At 53.8% G+C, this 15,623-nt stretch overlaps 7 protein-coding genes across 7 annotated transcripts; 4 read left to right on the top strand and 3 right to left on the bottom strand.

The window, feature by feature from the left end:
• Nucleotides 1-564: 564 nt before the first annotated feature.
• Nucleotides 565-1,436, top strand: BX661DRAFT_175760 (uncharacterized protein). The gene is made up of 2 exons (XM_051534161.1): nt 565-615; nt 675-1,436. Exon 2 carries the CDS (start codon nt 725-727, stop codon nt 1,358-1,360), a length of 636 nt encoding a protein of 211 aa, XP_051395304.1. The 5' UTR covers nt 565-615; nt 675-724; the 3' UTR covers nt 1,361-1,436.
• On the top strand, nt 1,401-3,169 carry BX661DRAFT_175759 (uncharacterized protein; the record flags this gene model as incomplete). Its single annotated transcript, XM_051534160.1, has 1 exon — nt 1,401-3,169. A coding segment is annotated over exon 1 (932 nt), but the record flags the coding sequence as incomplete, so codon positions are not given.
• Nucleotides 3,157-4,410, top strand: BX661DRAFT_175758 (uncharacterized protein). Its single transcript, XM_051534159.1, has one exon. The coding sequence runs from the start codon at nt 3,345-3,347 to the stop codon at nt 4,398-4,400; it is 1,056 nt and encodes a 351-aa protein (XP_051395302.1). The 5' UTR covers nt 3,157-3,344; the 3' UTR covers nt 4,401-4,410.
• Nucleotides 4,411-4,413: 3 nt separating this feature from the next.
• BX661DRAFT_175756 (phosphomannomutase) lies at nt 4,414-5,837 on the bottom strand. Its single transcript, XM_051534158.1, has 2 exons — nt 5,310-5,837; nt 4,414-5,179 (listed from the first exon to the last, which is right to left on the bottom strand). Exons 1-2 carry the CDS (start codon nt 5,391-5,393, stop codon nt 4,502-4,504), a joined length of 762 nt encoding a protein of 253 aa, XP_051395301.1. The 5' UTR covers nt 5,394-5,837; the 3' UTR covers nt 4,414-4,501.
• A 140-nt stretch (nt 5,838-5,977) lies between these two features.
• On the top strand, nt 5,978-10,319 carry BX661DRAFT_149991 (uncharacterized protein). Its single transcript, XM_051533228.1, has 2 exons — nt 5,978-6,255; nt 6,374-10,319. Exons 1-2 carry the CDS (start codon nt 6,251-6,253, stop codon nt 10,260-10,262), a joined length of 3,894 nt encoding a protein of 1,297 aa, XP_051395300.1. The 5' UTR covers nt 5,978-6,250; the 3' UTR covers nt 10,263-10,319.
• Nucleotides 10,320-10,335: 16 nt separating this feature from the next.
• On the bottom strand, nt 10,336-11,724 carry BX661DRAFT_195477 (uncharacterized protein; the record flags this gene model as incomplete). The annotated part of the gene is made up of 1 exon (XM_051537946.1): nt 10,336-11,724. One exon carries the CDS (start codon nt 11,722-11,724, stop codon nt 10,336-10,338), a length of 1,389 nt encoding a protein of 462 aa, XP_051395299.1.
• Nucleotides 11,725-11,865: 141 nt separating this feature from the next.
• On the bottom strand, nt 11,866-14,537 carry BX661DRAFT_8029 (uncharacterized protein). Its single transcript, XM_051539484.1, has 3 exons — nt 14,492-14,537; nt 13,803-14,400; nt 11,866-12,077 (listed from the first exon to the last, which is right to left on the bottom strand). Exons 2-3 carry the CDS (start codon nt 14,200-14,202, stop codon nt 12,007-12,009), a joined length of 471 nt encoding a protein of 156 aa, XP_051395298.1. The 5' UTR covers nt 14,203-14,400; nt 14,492-14,537; the 3' UTR covers nt 11,866-12,006.
• Nucleotides 14,538-15,623: the final 1,086 nt, after the last annotated feature.

The following is a 15,623-nucleotide window of genomic DNA, read 5'->3' as shown; positions in this document are numbered from 1 at the left end:
AGCGGCACAGTTATCGCGCGAGAAGAAGCGCGTGCATGTGGAGCAGCTCGAGCAGGAGAACGATGAGCTGCGGGCAAGGAATGAGGAGCTGGAGATGAGGCTTAGGAGGACGGAGGATTCTAACCATGAGCTTTCTGATAGGCTGGATGGGCTGGCCAAGCAGCTGCAGGGGTTCCAGGATTTCCTGTTTAGCTCGCAGGGCCAGCAGCAGCAGCAGCAGAGGGGTGATGAGTTGGTGGCTCCCATGGCGTGGAGCCCGATTACTCCCCTTGCTGCTTCGCCTATGATGCAGGCGTGTGTCACTCCTGGTGCGAATAGCTCTGCGAGCAGCGTACTCGGCTATACCAGTGCCACCACTAGTACTAATTCAAGCAACGTTACTTCGACGCCGCCGGTCCTGGATGTCTCGATGAACCCATTGTCCGCCGGCCTCAGCGCTGCCAGCAATTCTCCCAGCGCAGACGTGGCCCCCGGGTCATCTCTTCTCTCGTCGATCCCCTGCGTGACCATTTCGTCACCGCCAAGCAACATGGATTCCACCGGTTCCATGGAGCTATTTTCCAACACTTTAGCAACGTCAGATCTCTCAGACAAGGGCTTGTCCGAGTCAGCAGCACTCGCACAGTCGGGCAACGCACACATTTTTTGTGTGCACCAGCCTGATTCTCAGCAGCGGAGGCCCTTGTCACATACGCAGAGTATCTGCCGCAAACATCCCCAAACCATGTCAGCTCCCTTTTCGGAGCAAATGGCAATGGACTTGGGGACAGCAACAGTGTTGGAAACATGCTCTTTGACCGATTCATCTTTGAGCTTGGCGCATCGGATGGTCACCGTGGTGGTGATGGCTGTGGTGTCGGCTTCGCCGCTGAGCAGCCTGAGGGATCTGTGGAGGACATTCTCCGTCTTGTGGTGGGTTCTCAGTCAGAATGGAGGCCTGATCAGCAGGCACCAGGTATCGCGCATTGCGCGTGGGATTTTGGACTACAACAGCAACAGCAACAGCAGCAGCACTCCGCGCACTGATAGCATGAAGAATTCCTTCAACGTGGCTGGAGGGACAGCAGCTGGAGGGAAGCTGTCGGCCGTGATGATGGGGGCTGCTGGATCTCATGCACCTGGAGTTAATAGTGGTGATGGGATGGCGAGCCTTCGGCTGGTGGCTGCTTGGCTTGGGTCTGGGTCGCGCACCGCAGCGGCTTTTCGCCGTGTCGTGGGGAACGGCCCGGTCGACCAGGTCAGCGCTTTGGTTGCCCAACTGCTTGTGGCTGCGCGCTCAATGGAAGGACGTGCTGGCCATGTGTATGTGGACAACCTAGCCTGTAATAAGAAAAACACTTTGTTTTATGCTCCCTATTGAGCCTTTTTTTCATTTTTTTCATTTTTTCATTTTCTATTTTCTATTTTCTAATTCCAATTTTCCAATTTTCCAATTACATGCTTTGTTTTATGTTTTGCTGGTGTGATCTGTTAATCAAGAAAAGGGCAGCAAAGAAAATTACAAATCGTGCTGTGCAAATTTTTTTAAAATGGGAAACAGAGCTTTGAATTTGATTCGAATTTTTTTTTGGACTTTGTAAAAAAAAACATATACCTTTTTTATTTTCCTCTATACTTTTTTATTGTTGTTTTTGTCAGCTCGAATTCATATATATACTATCATTTTTATCATTGTTTTTAAAAGAAAAGAGTCTGTTTATTTTATTATTTTTATTTTTCCGTGCGTCAATTAACAAGGCCTTTTTTTGGAGAACCAAACAGCATGCCCTCGACACGTTCGACCAAACTAACCGAAACTACCACACCAACACGCCAGCAACAAGAAGAAACACCTATAGCCACCCGTCTGCGTTCTAGATCAAAAAGCATAAGCAGCGAAGACACCGACAACCTCCCCACCATGGCAGTAACACCAAAGAAGTCCACGACACCCAAAAGGGCAACCCGCGCCTCAGCCACAGCCGCAGCAGCAGCAACAGCACCAGAGTCGACTACGCCAACAAAGCCCAAGACGACTCCGCGCAAACCCACCACAAGATCAGCCAAAGCGGATTTGACGCCCAAAACCCGTTCATCTCTGAACAAAGCCGAATCGGGCGTCGAAGATACCCCTTTGATGCTCTCGTCGCCGCACCGTGGACGTCCCGGAAAGAAGGACAGTATCTTTGGAGCTACCACACCGTCTGTCGATGAGAGCTCTGTGGCGACGCCCGAGAGCAACGAGGAGGAGATTTCGGATCTGAGCGATATCGAAGACCCGCATTTCGACAAGATCATGTCTCCGGCGTCGGTGGCTGGGAATAAGCATATTGTTTTTGATTCGGATGCCGAGATTGAAAGCGACGACGAGGCCGAGGCTGCGCCCGCTGCGCCGGTGGTTGCTGCTGCCACAGGCGAGGATAGCGACAGCGACAACGACGACGATGCCCCGGAGGTCATTGCCATAAAGAAACCCGCGACGCAGGATAGCACTCAACCCCCACGGGTCGCGGATGAGCCTGTTTCGGGGACAAAGAAGGTTTCGAAGAAGCAGCGCGCACGGCATCGCAAGCGTGCGGCCGAGAGCCTCGCCAAGGCCGTGGATGCCGTCTCCAAGCTCACTGTGCGCCCGGATCTCACTATGCCCAGTGAGATCCCTGCCGAGTTCCGCCTGGAAACCAACACCAAAAAATCACTTACCGCCTTTGCGTCTGAGAAACCTACCAAGACCGGTGGCGACGGTAGGCTGGACGCATCGTTGCTGGAGCAGTTTGCCTCAGAGTTCAAGAAGCGCTCGGCCGACGCCGGTGCGGATTCTAAGGAGGGCGAGAAGGAGGAAAGCGCTAGGAAGAGAAGGAAGGTATTGGCGGATAAGCGGAAGAAGAATAAGAAGACCGAGGGTGTTGCCGCTGTACGTGTCATGTCGGGCATCCGCGTGGTTGCGAGCAAGCCGGCGACGAAGACCAACTTGCTTGATCGGCTGGCGCTGATGTTGCCGTCGAAGAAGGTTAAGCACTTTTTGGTTGAGAAGCGCGGCGGACAGCGCGTCAAGCGTTCCAACCCTATGGTGGCTATTGCCCGGGGCAACAAGCAGGCTGCATTTGACTTTTTCAAAAAATGAGTTGAATGAAATTTTCTTTCTTTCTTTTTTAAATAGACCAAAAAATAGTATAAAAGGTGGACAAATTTTTATGTTTTGCAGCGCATTTCGCCATTTTCTTTTCTGAACCTTTTGGGATTCTTCCTATTTTTTAATTCCATTTTTCGCACTTATTATATTTCCAATATAAAACCCCTTTTGCATGCGCGCATACACACTCTTTTCGTTTGACATTCTACAGCATTAGAACATTAACAAAATAAAAATGGACGGCCTTCCAGCGCGACAACACCGGCTGCCTTCGCTCAAGGAGCTCTGCCAACGAGCGCTCACCAAACATCACCACGGTTTGCGTTTCCTCGGCATAACCCCACACTTCCTCCTCCTCGACGCACTCACCCAATGCACGCCGCAACAGCTCGAGACGCTCGAACACCTCAATCCACATATCCTCGACGACAACGAGCCGCTATGGCGCCACCACTGTGTGCGCAAGAACGCCGCCCTAGAACACCTGGACGCTGGCCAGTTGGCCGTCGGGTTTTGGCGCGAAAAGTTTCGCGACATGCGCATTGAGGACGAGTTGAGGAGGAGGGATATTTTGGAGAGGGTGCGTGGGAAGATGGAGGAGGAGGAGAGGAAGGCGAGGAGGATTGAGATAATACCGATGGGAAGTGCTGTGGTGCAGGGAAGGAGGCCTGGGAGGGTCGGTAGGGCTGGGTGCTCATTGATGCAGAGGGCACGTGCTGAGACCAGGGCGCATATGGACCTTCTGGGCGTTGCGCCGGGACGCGGAAGGCCGGGTAGCACATCTGGCTCGTCGGCAACACCAAAGGCAGCCGCACCCGCAACAGTGACATCACAATCAACATTGACACCAAAAGCATCATTGGCATCGACATCAAAATTGATACTGCCGGCAAACAGCCCTCAGACACACAATAGGCCCGCGAATGTGTCCTCTGCAGCCATGCAGCATTCGAGTCCTAACCGTCTTTCGCCGGCGCGGTCTCCCGCTTACTCGCAGTTATACTCGCCATTGTACTCGCCACCCTACTATTCCTCGGCGTCTTCGTGCTCGCCCACGCACTCTGCCTCTGCATACTCGCCGCCGTACGTGCCCGAGGCACCACCGTGCGCTGCTGGGCAGGCCCAGTATTCGGGGTATAATATCTTTGAGGACATTTTCGGCGTGTCGCACACGCCCGGGCTTCCATCAACTGTGTCTATCACTGAGCAGACAAGGCATCAAACCCCTGGCGGAGCATCCAAGCGAAAACGCATGGCCGAAGAGGACCGGTACTCGCCAGAGTGCCATTAGCAAGTGGCGTGTGTTTTGTTCAAAACTTGTATTTATATTATAATTGGTATTAAAAAAATGGGTTCAATCTTTGTTGAGATACAGCTTTATTCGAAAACAATTTAGATGTGGAAGATCTCCTTGAGGAGGGCCTGGGTCTCCTTGGGGTTCTTGATGGAGTGACCGGTGACGGCCTCGTGCTCGTAGAGCTCCCAGTCATTGCCGCCCTTGAACGCCTTGTCGCCAAAGAAGTGGATCTTGGTGAAGCCCTCACCCTCCAGGTGCCGCAGGCAATAGGTCTTGTCCCAGCCAATGGGGAACACATCAAACGAGATCTGCCCGCCAATCGAGTACTTCAAATTGTAGTCTTCAAACTCCTTCTTCAGCGCCTCAACAAACTTTTCGCGAATCCTGTGCTTCAAGTCGAAAACCTCATAAGCATTGCGCTCCTCCCTCGAGCAGTTACGACCGATGGGCGAGATATTGATCATACCCTGACGGAACTCAACAAAAGTGCCGCGCTTCTGGGGCAGGTCCAGGTCGGCGATATAGTGGAGGCAGAAGTTTACCAACTTGGCGTACCGATCCTCACCGAGGTACTGGAGGAAGGTGTTGGAGGCCAGGGGTTTGCCCTTGCGGAATGCGGTTAGGCCGTTTTCCGAGAAGCAGAAATCAAACATGTCTGCGACGTTATCGCCCAGTTGCTCCTTCTGCTTGACAAAGTCAGAGCCGCCAACGAATCCCACTACGCACTTTTTGCGCAAGTCCTCGAGGCACTTTTTCATCTCGGCGGTGATAACCTACGAGATAAACAATATTAAAAAAGTGAAGGAAAAAATGTGTTGGGCATTGTCGGGTTTTTAGCAACAAAAAGGAATGTTGATATAATACAATGCACACTGGGACGTTGATTTTTTAATTGGTACTTACGCCGCGAGCAGGTGTCAGGGTGCCGTCGACGTCGAACAGGCAGATGGTGTTGGGAAGCTCACGGTTGGACCAGTCGGTAGTCATGGTTAATGGATGATAGGTTGTTGTTTGAGGATAAAAAGAGCGGAAAGTAAATAAAGAAAGTCAGACAAGGGAAAAATAAAAAAGAAGAAAATAAAAGGCAATGCGAGCCCGTTCAGACCGTTTTTAAACGTTTTCGATCAAATATTCACCCCCTACTCCTCTCTTACCATGTATTCAAAACAAATCAATATCAAACGTGGTTAGTTTTTTATTGTTGTTGCCAATAACATCAGAAAAATGCAAACATCTCGAAACTGTTTGCTTTGACGTTTTTTTTTGCGCACGGTGTTTTTCTGCGCACGGCGTTTCTCTGCGCTGCTGCTAAGAAAAACAATAGTTTTGGTGATCGGCGGTTGTGCACGTTTCTCGCTTTGAAAAAAACATTTCAATAACAATGAGAAGTAAAAAAATGTGTTTGTCGGCGATTGGACAAAATCACAATCGGTCCAAGCGTGGAAAAAGTCAGTGAAACAAAGTTCAAGCAAAAGATACTTCAAATTACGTCCTGCTTTTTCTCCTGATCATGCGCTTGATTTTTGATCCACAGCAGTTTGAATAAGCCCGTGCAATATTTCATTATGCGACGCAATAACGCATTGCTTTTCAGCACACACATACCCCCCCCCTCACACACCCACGCGCTCATAACTTGTTCGCCCCTTACTTTATCCCTCTCTTTATCTTTCACGTTTTTTTGTTTTGTTTTGCTTAGCGTGCGTGTTTGTAAAACTTGCTATCAATTCAACCAGCCAACAAGGAGCCGTTTGAATTCCCCCTCTTTTGTTTTATTAGAACACTTTCACTACCCGCGCTAACTCCTGCCGTCAACACCCTTACAAAAAATACCTAACTTAACTATGGCGTAAGTACCACTCTCTTCTGTTAAAACCACAAGAACTTCTCGCTCACGCATATTCAAGAAATGTCCAATATATACTAATTGCCCGGAATCCTTTACTCGAATTTTAATTTCAATTTAGATCGCCATCGCACGAGAGGCTGGTGCAAGCGAAAGCAGTAAAATCGGCGACGCTTCACCGAAAACTGCCAACCCTCCAACACGCATACTTATGGCCATTCACGCTGGTGTACGCCGGCTGGCTATACATCTACACCATGCGCTACAACGATTTCCTGGGCTCGCAGGAGTTTACCGCTCTGTCTCTGATCATCATGTTCATGTTGCAGGCGCTGGTGTTCCTGATGTGCCAGTGGAGCGTTAATCTTCGGGCAAAGTTTACCTGTCAGAGCATCGAGGATCCCTATGAGGCCGAGCTGATCAAGGTCATTACCGCGGATCACCTTGGGAAGAGCGCCATATGCCCGATTGTCCTTGGCATCAACGTTCATGACGAGACCCGCCCCCAACTGTCGTTCACCTTCCAGGCGCTAAAGTACATTTATGATGACGACAAGAAAACTTTTAGCCCCGTTACATATCCGTCGGAGAGCTGCCCACCGCTGGGCGAGCTGCAAAACTCGAATGGCCTGTCGAACGAAGTGACCATCAAGGAGGCGCTCGAGGTCTATGGGGAGAACCGATTCTCTGTCCCTGTCCCGACCTTCATCGATCTGTTCAAGGAGCATGCCGTCGCGCCCTTCTTTGTGTTCCAAGTCTTCTGCGTCGGCCTGTGGTGCATGGACGAGTACTGGTACTACTCGATCTTTACGCTTGTCATGCTGATTGTGTTCGAGTCCACGCTGGTCTTTCAGCGCCTGCGCACACTCAATGAGTTCCGCTCGCTCTCCATGCAGCCGTACAAGCTCCAGGCCCTGCGCAACGCGCAGTGGGTAGAGGTCGGCACCGAGATGCTGTGCCCTGGCGACATAATATCGGTCGTGCGCTCAGCTGAGGACAGTGGCGTGCCCTGCGACGTCATTCTGCTTGAGGGCACCTGCATTGTTAACGAGGCCATGCTTTCGGGAGAGTCAACCCCGCAGCTCAAGGAGTCCATCCAGCTGCGCAGCCCGACGGACAATCTCGACATGGAGGGCGCGGATAAGAACAGCATGCTTTTTGGCGGAACCAAGGTGCTCCAGGTCGAGGCCCCGCATGCATCGAGCAAGATCGTGACTCCCGACGGCGGCTGCGCCTGCTACGTTCTGCGCACCGGCTTTGGAACCGCACAGGGCGAGCTCGTGCGCACGATGATCCACAGCACCGACCGCGTGTCCGCGGATAACAAGGAGTCCTACATATTCATTGGCTTCCTGCTGATCTTTGCCATCCTGGCCTCGGCCTACGTGTGGGTCCACGGTAGCAAGGACTCTCGGCGCCCCAAGTCCAAGGTGCTCCTTGACTGCATCCTTATCATCACGTCGGTCGTACCCCCAGAACTGCCCATGGAACTCTCGATGGCCGTCAACTCATCGCTCATGGCGCTCTCCAAGCTGGCCATCTTCTGCACAGAGCCCTTCCGCATCCCGCACGCCGGCAAGATCGACATCTGCTGCTTCGACAAGACCGGCACGCTCACCGGCGAGGACCTCCTTGTCGAGGGCGTGGCTGGCGCCCCCGGGACCACCGACCCGAGCAAGCTTGACAACACCCACACGATTGGCCGCGACTCCGCACTGACCCTGGCCAGCGCCCACGCCCTCGTCCAGCTCGAGGATGGCGAGCTTGTCGGCGACCCCATGGAGCGCACGCAGCTGGATGCTGTCGGCTTCAAGCTGGTCACAAGCGACATTATTGTCCCCGACGTCTCGTCTGCCGAGTTTGTCAGCAAGATCGGCCTCAACGCCGACACGCTCAAGATCACCGTCAGCCGGCGGTTCCCTTTCTCGTCGGTGCTCAAGCGTAGTGCCACGCTCAGCGTTGTCAGCGGGCTGCCCTCGGGCAGCGCCAATCGCGGCCAGCACGACTACTTTGTCGCCGCCAAGGGCGCACCAGAGACGCTGCGCGGCATGCTGCGCTCGGTCCCCGCATGGTACGACGAGACATACAAGGCGTTTAGTCGCCGTGGTGGCCGCGTACTCACCCTCGGATGCAAGTGGATGCCGCGCAACGCCGCCTTTACCAGTCAGGAGCTCAATGACTTGTCGCGCGACGAGATCGAGTCCAACCTGGAGTTCCAGGGCTTCCTGGTGTTCAGCTGCCCGCTCAAGCCCGACTCGGCCGACGCTATCAAGATGCTCAACGAGTCGTCGCACCGCTGCGTGATGATCACCGGCGACAGTCCCCTGACTGCGTCGCATGTGGCGCGCGAAGTCGGAATCGTCGACCGCGGCGTGCTTGTGTTTGACGCTCCGTCTGTTGCCGAGGCCAAGGAGAGCGGCGACGAGCGCGTGGTCGTCTGCACGTCGATCGACGAAAAGGTGACCTTCGAGGTTGACCCCAGCGACGCGCCCCGCATGCAGCGCGCCATGGATGGCTGGGACCTCTGCCTGACTGGCGCTGCCCTGGACGTCCTGGGCACCACGCCGCTGTGGAAGGACTATCTGATGCACCACGCGTGGATCTACGCCCGCGTGAGCCCTGCACAGAAGGAGTTCATCCTGACCGAGTACAAGCTTGCTGATTACATCACGCTCATGTGCGGTGACGGCACCAATGACGTCGGCGCGCTGAAGCAGGCCCACGTGGGTGTTGCCCTGCTGAATGGCAGCGTCGAAGACCTGCAGGCCATCGCGCAGCGCCAGATGATCCAGCGCCTGAAGCAGGCCTACGACGCGCAGTGCAAGATCGCCAAGCGCTTCAACCACCCGCCGCCCAACCCTCCGCCGATGCTCAAGCGGCACATGGAGAACCTCGCGGCAAAGGAGAAGGAGCGCGAGAAGGATCAGAAGGAGGAGCACAAGCGTATTCTGGCTGCCGGCGGATCTGTATCACAGAGCGCCATTGAGGAGGACAAGAAGCGTGCGGATGCCGCGAAGAAGGCGCAGCAACTGACGCGCGAGACCGACTCGCAGCGGGCCACGGGCAACCCGCAGGCCGAAGACCTGCACTCCAAGATGACTGAGTGGATGATGCAGATGGACACGATGGAGGACGATGTGCCGGTGCTCAAGTTCGGCGATGCCTCGGTTGCGGCGCCGTTCACATCGAAGCTGGGAAGCATCAATGCCATCTGCAACATTGTTCGCCAGGGCCGTAGCACCCTGGTGGCCACGACGCAAATGTACAAGATCCTCGGGCTGACCTGCCTCATCTCGGCTTACAGCATGAGCGTGCTGTACCTCGAGGGCATCAAGTTTGGCGACTGGCAAGCAACCATCATGGGCGCGCTCATGTCGGTGTGCTTCCTGTGTATCTCAAAGTCGTCTCCGCTCGAGAAGCTCTCCAAGGAACGTCCCCAACGCAACATCCTGTCGCTCTACATGCTGCTGACGGTCCTCGGCCAGTTTGCTGTCCACGTGTTCGCGCTGATCTACCTGACCCTGGAGGTGCGCAAGCACGAGCCCTCGGGCGAGGTCGATGTCGAGAGAAAGTTCGAGCCCAGCCTTTTGAACACCGCCATGTACCTGATTTCGCTCTCGCAGCAGGTGTCGACGTTCGTCATCAACTACCAGGGACACCCATTCCGCGAGGCGCTCAAGGACAACAAGGTGCTCTACCGCGGTATCGTCGGTGTCGCGGCCATCGCCGTTGTGTGCGCGACCGAGACCATTCCCGACTTCAACGAGTACCTCAAGCTTGTGCCCATGCCCGACAGCTTCCGCGATGTCGTGTGCATGGTCATGGCCGCCGACTTTGCTCTCGCTTATGTTGTTGAGAAGGTGTGCCTGGCTATGTTTGCTGACTACTCGGCCAAGCCCATTGCGTGGCGCGAGCCTGTGGAGAAGACCGTGCAGATGCCGAACTATAAGGCGCTGTCATCGACGATCGAGTCGTCCAAGGAGGCAAAGAAGCCAAAGAAGGCAAAGTAGGCTGAATTGCCCGATGAATGAATCTTTTTTCGATAGAGTTTATAAATAGAAATTTTATAACACATTTATCTATTCACTGCGTATTTGCGCTGTGTCGGGTCTTTTTGCAGCTGCTGCAGAACCATTGGTCACGCGTAACTTCCTCCTCGGTGACAACCGGCACATGGCACATCTGGTGCACACCACGCTCACACCCGTCGCAAATAACAATCTGGTTGTATCCCCAAGAAGTGAGCTCCATACACTTGTAGCAATATATATCATCGTCCGGATCCGCCACCACAGTATTAATACCGCCGTAGTTATTTTCACCATTACCGTCCAACATTGTCGCAGAACCCAAACCCGCCTTGCACTCGTCATCGTCATCACAGCACACCCACATGCTTTCCACCACGGTGCCGCGAATATCCATTATTCTTATCGGCCAGCAAATACCATCACTGCCGAGAGCAGAGCAATGCCCGGGATCTTGTGCTTTGCCAAATCGACGAACAACAGTGAACTTACACCGGGCCGCATCCGCCGTTCCCAGCTGTGTCCCCAATGGCGCATCCTCCTGGACTATAAAAGCCCGCAGGACGTATTTCGGCACGCGCCGTAGTATCTCGAGATTCCGTCGCGTCTTTACCTCCATTCCGCGGATGCGTTCAATAAGCGTCGGCCAAATATCCATTGCGAGTAAATTTTTGACCGCGCTGGAATTAGCGGATGATCCCTCCAAAAGCGCGCTCGAAACGGGCGCGTCAAGCCATTGTCGGGTCACTTGCAATGCGGAAAGTAAATCATCGCCGCACGTTTTGGTGTTTTTGCCAGAGATACCGATGTTTGCAAGAATGCTTTGTGTTGATTCGTACTCTCTTTGGGCATCTTCCATACGCGCGCCCTTTGGTTTCCCACACGATTCAGTACCTGAAACCGTGTCAAATTCCAGCACTGATGTGGTGGAGAGTGCATATAAGGACTGAGCGTCGCCACTGCTGCCACTTCGGACAAACAACATGGATGGCGGAGCACCTGTGGCACCACCACTGGTACTCCATTTTCGCGCCAGCGCTCTACCCAGATCCACGGGAATCCGCCGCACATCCCCATCGCCTAGCGTCAGTTGGACCGCCGGCCACACATCCAACTTTCTCAAACCCAAGACAGTCTCCAACATCCCGCAGAACGATGGGACTTCCAATCCACTAGCAGCAACAGGCCGGTCACATATATCCTTTGACATGTTGTATACATGGTCGAGCCATTTTTGGAAAACAAGCAACTCATTGGTGCTGTCCTTTTCACCAAACCTTTCGCCGCCGTGGTTTGCTAGCACCTCCAATATGCCTGGAGCTGCCACCTGATCTGCCTGTGACCGCGACACTAGCGTGTGGAGTTCTGTGGCGAGCTTAGGAAACGCGTTCGTCGCGACACACGCCAGTGACGCCAGAATGCCATGCGCCGGGGGATCGGTCATTTGCAGGCTCCAACGCAGAAATGCAAAAACAATATTGACAAAATTAAAAATTCGAATTTGAAATATTGAGAATGAAAAAGTAGAAATAAATAAATACCTTTATAGGTTTGGTGAAATATTTGCGCTATTATGCTAACAATGCTCGCTTGTTGAGCGGGGGAAGAAAGGAGATGAATGCTTAAATTGTTAAAATTCATTATTTAAAGGAACTTTGGTAAAACAGAGAATATATGAAAAAGAGAAATATTAGGCGCTTGCGACTAACACGCTAAAAACAGTCACTTAGAAGTAGGTGTCGGCGACGTAGACGGAGTAGGCGGGGACAGCAGGGGCAGAGGTGGTGTACTCCTCAACAGGGACAGCGGAGTAGCCAGGGGCAACAGGGGCAGAGGTGCTGTAGTCCTCGACGGGGATGGCGGAGTAGCCGGGGGCGGGAACCTCGGTGGTGTACTCCTCAACAGAGCTGGACTCCTCGACGGGGGTGGTCTCGTAGACAGGGGTGGTCTCCTCAGAAGAGGTGCTGTACTCCTCGACGGGGGTGGTCTCGTAGACGGGGGTGGTCTCCTCAGAAGAGGTGCTGTACTCCTCTACGGGGGTGGTCTCGTAGACGGGGGTGGTCTCCTCAGAAGAGGTGCTGTACTCCTCGACGGGGGTGGTCTCGTCAGTGCAGCTGGTCTCCTCAGAAGCGGTGCTGTACTCCTCGACGGGGGTGGTCTCGTAGACAGGGGTGGTCTCCTCAGAAGAGGTGCTGTACTCCTCGACGGGGGTGGTCTCGTCAGTGCAGCTGGTCTCCTCAGAAGAGGTGCTGTACTCCTCGACGGGGGTGGTCTCGTAGACAGGGGTGGTCTCCTCAGAAGAGGTGCTGTACTCCTCGACGGGGGTGGTCTCGTAGACAGGGGTGGTCTCCTCAGAAGAGGTGCTGTACTCCTCGACGGGGGTGGTCTCGTAGACGGGGGTGGTCTCCTCATCGCAGTAGGAGGTGGTATCCTCAGCAGAGGTGGTGTAGTCCTCAACAGGGGTAGACTCCTCATCGCAATAGGGGAGGGTCTCGACGGGGGTGGACTCCTCATCGCAGTAGGGGATGGTCTCCTCGACCGAGGTGGTGTAGTCGGCAACGGGGGTGGTCTCGTAGACGGGGGTGGTCTCGTAGACGGGGGTGGTCTCGTAGACGGGGGTGGTCTCGTAGACGGGAGCCTCGGGGGTGGTCTCATAGACAGGGGTGGTCTCGTAGACAGGAGCCTCGGGGGTGGTCTCGGTAGTGTAGCCAGCAACGGGGGTGGTCTCGTAAACGGGAGCCTCGGGGGTGGTCTCGTAGACAGGGGTGGTCTCGTAGACAGGAGCCTCGGGGGTGGTCTCGGTAGTGTAGCCAGCAACGGGGGTGGTCTCGTAGACGGGAACGGTGCAGGGGGCAACCTCGGTGACGGTCTGGACAACGGTGGCGGTCTCGACAACAGTGGCGGTCTGAACAATGGTCAGGGTGGCGGTGGCACCGGCGCCAGCAACAGTGACGGTCTCAGTGACGGTCACATCCTCGCAGCAGTACTCATCAGTCTCCTGCTCAACAGTGGTGTAGACGGGAGCCTCGGGGGTGGTCTCGGTGGTGTAGCCAGCAACGGGGGTGGTCTCGTAAACGGGAGCCTCGGGGGTGGTCTCATAAACGGGGGTAGACTCCTCAGAGGTGCTGTACTCCTCGACGGGGGTGGTCTCGTAGACAGAGGTAGACTCCTCAGAAGAGGTGCTGGACTCCTCAACGGGGGTGGTCTCGTAGACGGGGGTGGTCTCCTCAGAAGAGGTGCTGTACTCCTCGACGGGGGTGGTCTCGTCAGTGCAGCTGGTCTCCTCAGAGGTGCTGGACTCCTCAACGGAGGTGGTCTCGTAGACAGAGGTAGACTCCTCAGAGGTGCTAGACTCCTCAACGGAGGTGGTCTCGTAGACAGAGGTAGACTCCTCAGAGGTGCTGGACTCCTCAACGGAGGTGGTCTCGTAGACAGAGGTAGACTCCTCAGAGGTGCTGGACTCCTCAACGGGGGTAGACTCCTCGGAGGTGCTGTACTCCTCAACAGGGGTGGTCTCCTCAATGGGGATGGTAGAATAGCCAGGGACAGCAGGGGCAGAGGTGGTGTACTCCTCAACAGAGCTAGACTCAACGGTAGGGGGAGGGGGGACAGCCGAGTAGCCGGGGACAACGGGCGCGGTGTAGGCGGGGGTCTCCTCAGCAGAGGTGGTGTAGTCCTCAACGCTCGAGGGAACGACGATGGCAGAGTAGCCGGGCACAACGGGCGCGGTGTAGGCGGGGGTCTCGGAGGTCTCCTGGACGGTCTCCGAGGTGGAGTACTCAGCAACAGGGGTGGACTCCTCAACGGGGATGGCAGAGTAGCCAGCGGGGGTGGGGATGGTGGAGTATCCGCGCTTCATGGGGGCAGCCATAATGGTGCTGCTGAAGGCGGCGAGAGCCATGCAAGCCTGGTTGATCTTCATCTTGTCGTAATGTGAGTTGTGTTGTGGAGGGAGGTGGGAGGGATGTGTGTTTGCAATTTGTCCTACGTTCTACGCGATGGGCTAATTGAAAAAGAAGACGAAAGGTGGAGAAGAGAGAAGAGTTACAAAAGTTTAAAGGGTAGAGAAAAAACGAAATGTTAGTGAGGGAAATATGAAGAAAAGTTTTGGTCCTGCAAACTGGCGGTCCGATTGTTTATATATCAATCAGAGTTCAGGGAAAAATGTTTGTTTTGCACCCAGGGGGGGGTGGGTGGAGTCGAAAATTTACCTTTTTGAAAACTAGAAAACAAGCGGTCCGCGATGTGGTAAAATTAGACAAAGAGGAAAGTCGTTGAGTGAAATAACGATGAGTGAGAAAGAAAATACTTGTCTTTGTGCGGGAACTCCCTGGGTTGGCGTCCAGGTTTATATTCAAAATTTTTTTGGCAAAAACAAACAAAAATGAGTGGGCGGAATGGGATGTCCATTTCCCCCTTTCTGCTCTGTGTTCGCAATAAAAATAACATGCAAATCGTCTGTGCATGGGATGCAAAAACAAGTTCCCCACTATTTTGCGCTTCTAAAAATAAAAGGGGAAGCAAAAAGTACATCCGCTTGCTGTGCCGACCTTGCAATTGAACGGCAAAGAAGGAAAGTCGATTAAAATGGGCGCATTTCTGCGGCCACTGACTGGCCAAGAGCAAGTTGGCCTGCAAAGTGGGATGGGTTTGCAACCCGGGTTTCCAACGCCCCCTTCTTTCCTGATAGAGCCGCCCCTCCACCTCTTGCTTCTCACAGTGCCTCGCTTCCTATCCGAATGAAAAAACATATGCTTATTGACTGGACGCGGCGCACTTTGATGTCCAATCCTGTCATCAGAAACATAATGATGGCGAAGCTGATGAGGGGCAATGATGCTAATGTCAGCCGCAATAGTTTGCTGCGTGCTGGTATTAATAGCTCTTGTTGGGCCAGCTGCCACCATATCGTCATCAGGCGGGAAAGCATCACGGCCACAAAACAAGCCGGCCATCTAAAAAAGCCTGGCAAGGAGACACCAGTGTTCTAGTACAGTCCTGGAACACGCGGACTATGGCCTCGCTTAACCCCCTACGAAAAGCCGTATCATTTCAGGAACCAGAATACAGTCGCTCACTGGATTTGACTCGGCAAACTCGTATTATTTTTGTATTTCTTTATTCAGCATGCGGCAGGGATGGCCAGATTTCACCAATGATAAGCTGGAAGACTGAGCCATGATTTTATGACTTCATGAACGATAAGCTGGCGATCCTAAATGATGAAATCAATGTTTTTATTTGCAGCTTTTTCTTTCCCTACATGCCCACGCGTCTTCACATGTGCTGCTATTAATTGAGTCTGTTATTGAAGCGCGCGTAAAATATGGACCCGGAGAAATG

The sequence above is a fragment of the Kickxella alabastrina genome (genome assembly GCF_025024165.1).
Source record: "Kickxella alabastrina strain RSA 675 chromosome Unknown BX661scaffold_1, whole genome shotgun sequence".
In the NCBI taxonomy this organism is placed as follows: Eukaryota; Fungi; Kickxellomycota; class Kickxellomycetes; order Kickxellales; family Kickxellaceae; genus Kickxella; species Kickxella alabastrina.
Note: the sequence above shows the minus strand (reverse complement) of the source record. Positions and strands in the feature narration are given on the sequence as shown.

What these genes read in the sequence shown, in the direction of transcription:
- BX661DRAFT_8029 (XM_051539484.1), bottom strand. Translation starts at nt 14,202, where the DNA reads ATGAAGATCAACCAGGCTTGCATGGCTCTCGCCGCCTTCAGCAGCACC. An exon ending in TGGCTATTCTACCATCCCCA is followed by an intron (nt 12,078 to 13,802) that starts TTGAGGAGACCA and finishes CCGCTGTCCCTG; the next exon opens with TTGAGGAGTACACCACCTCT.
- BX661DRAFT_175760 (XM_051534161.1), top strand. Translation starts at nt 725, where the DNA reads ATGTCAGCTCCCTTTTCGGAGCAAATGGCAATGGACTTGGGGACAGCA.
- BX661DRAFT_175756 (XM_051534158.1), bottom strand. Translation starts at nt 5,393, where the DNA reads ATGACTACCGACTGGTCCAACCGTGAGCTTCCCAACACCATCTGCCTG. An exon ending in CCCTGACACCTGCTCGCGGC is followed by an intron (nt 5,180 to 5,309) that starts GTAAGTACCAAT and finishes TTTATCTCGTAG; the next exon opens with GTTATCACCGCCGAGATGAA.
- BX661DRAFT_175758 (XM_051534159.1), top strand. Translation starts at nt 3,345, where the DNA reads ATGGACGGCCTTCCAGCGCGACAACACCGGCTGCCTTCGCTCAAGGAG.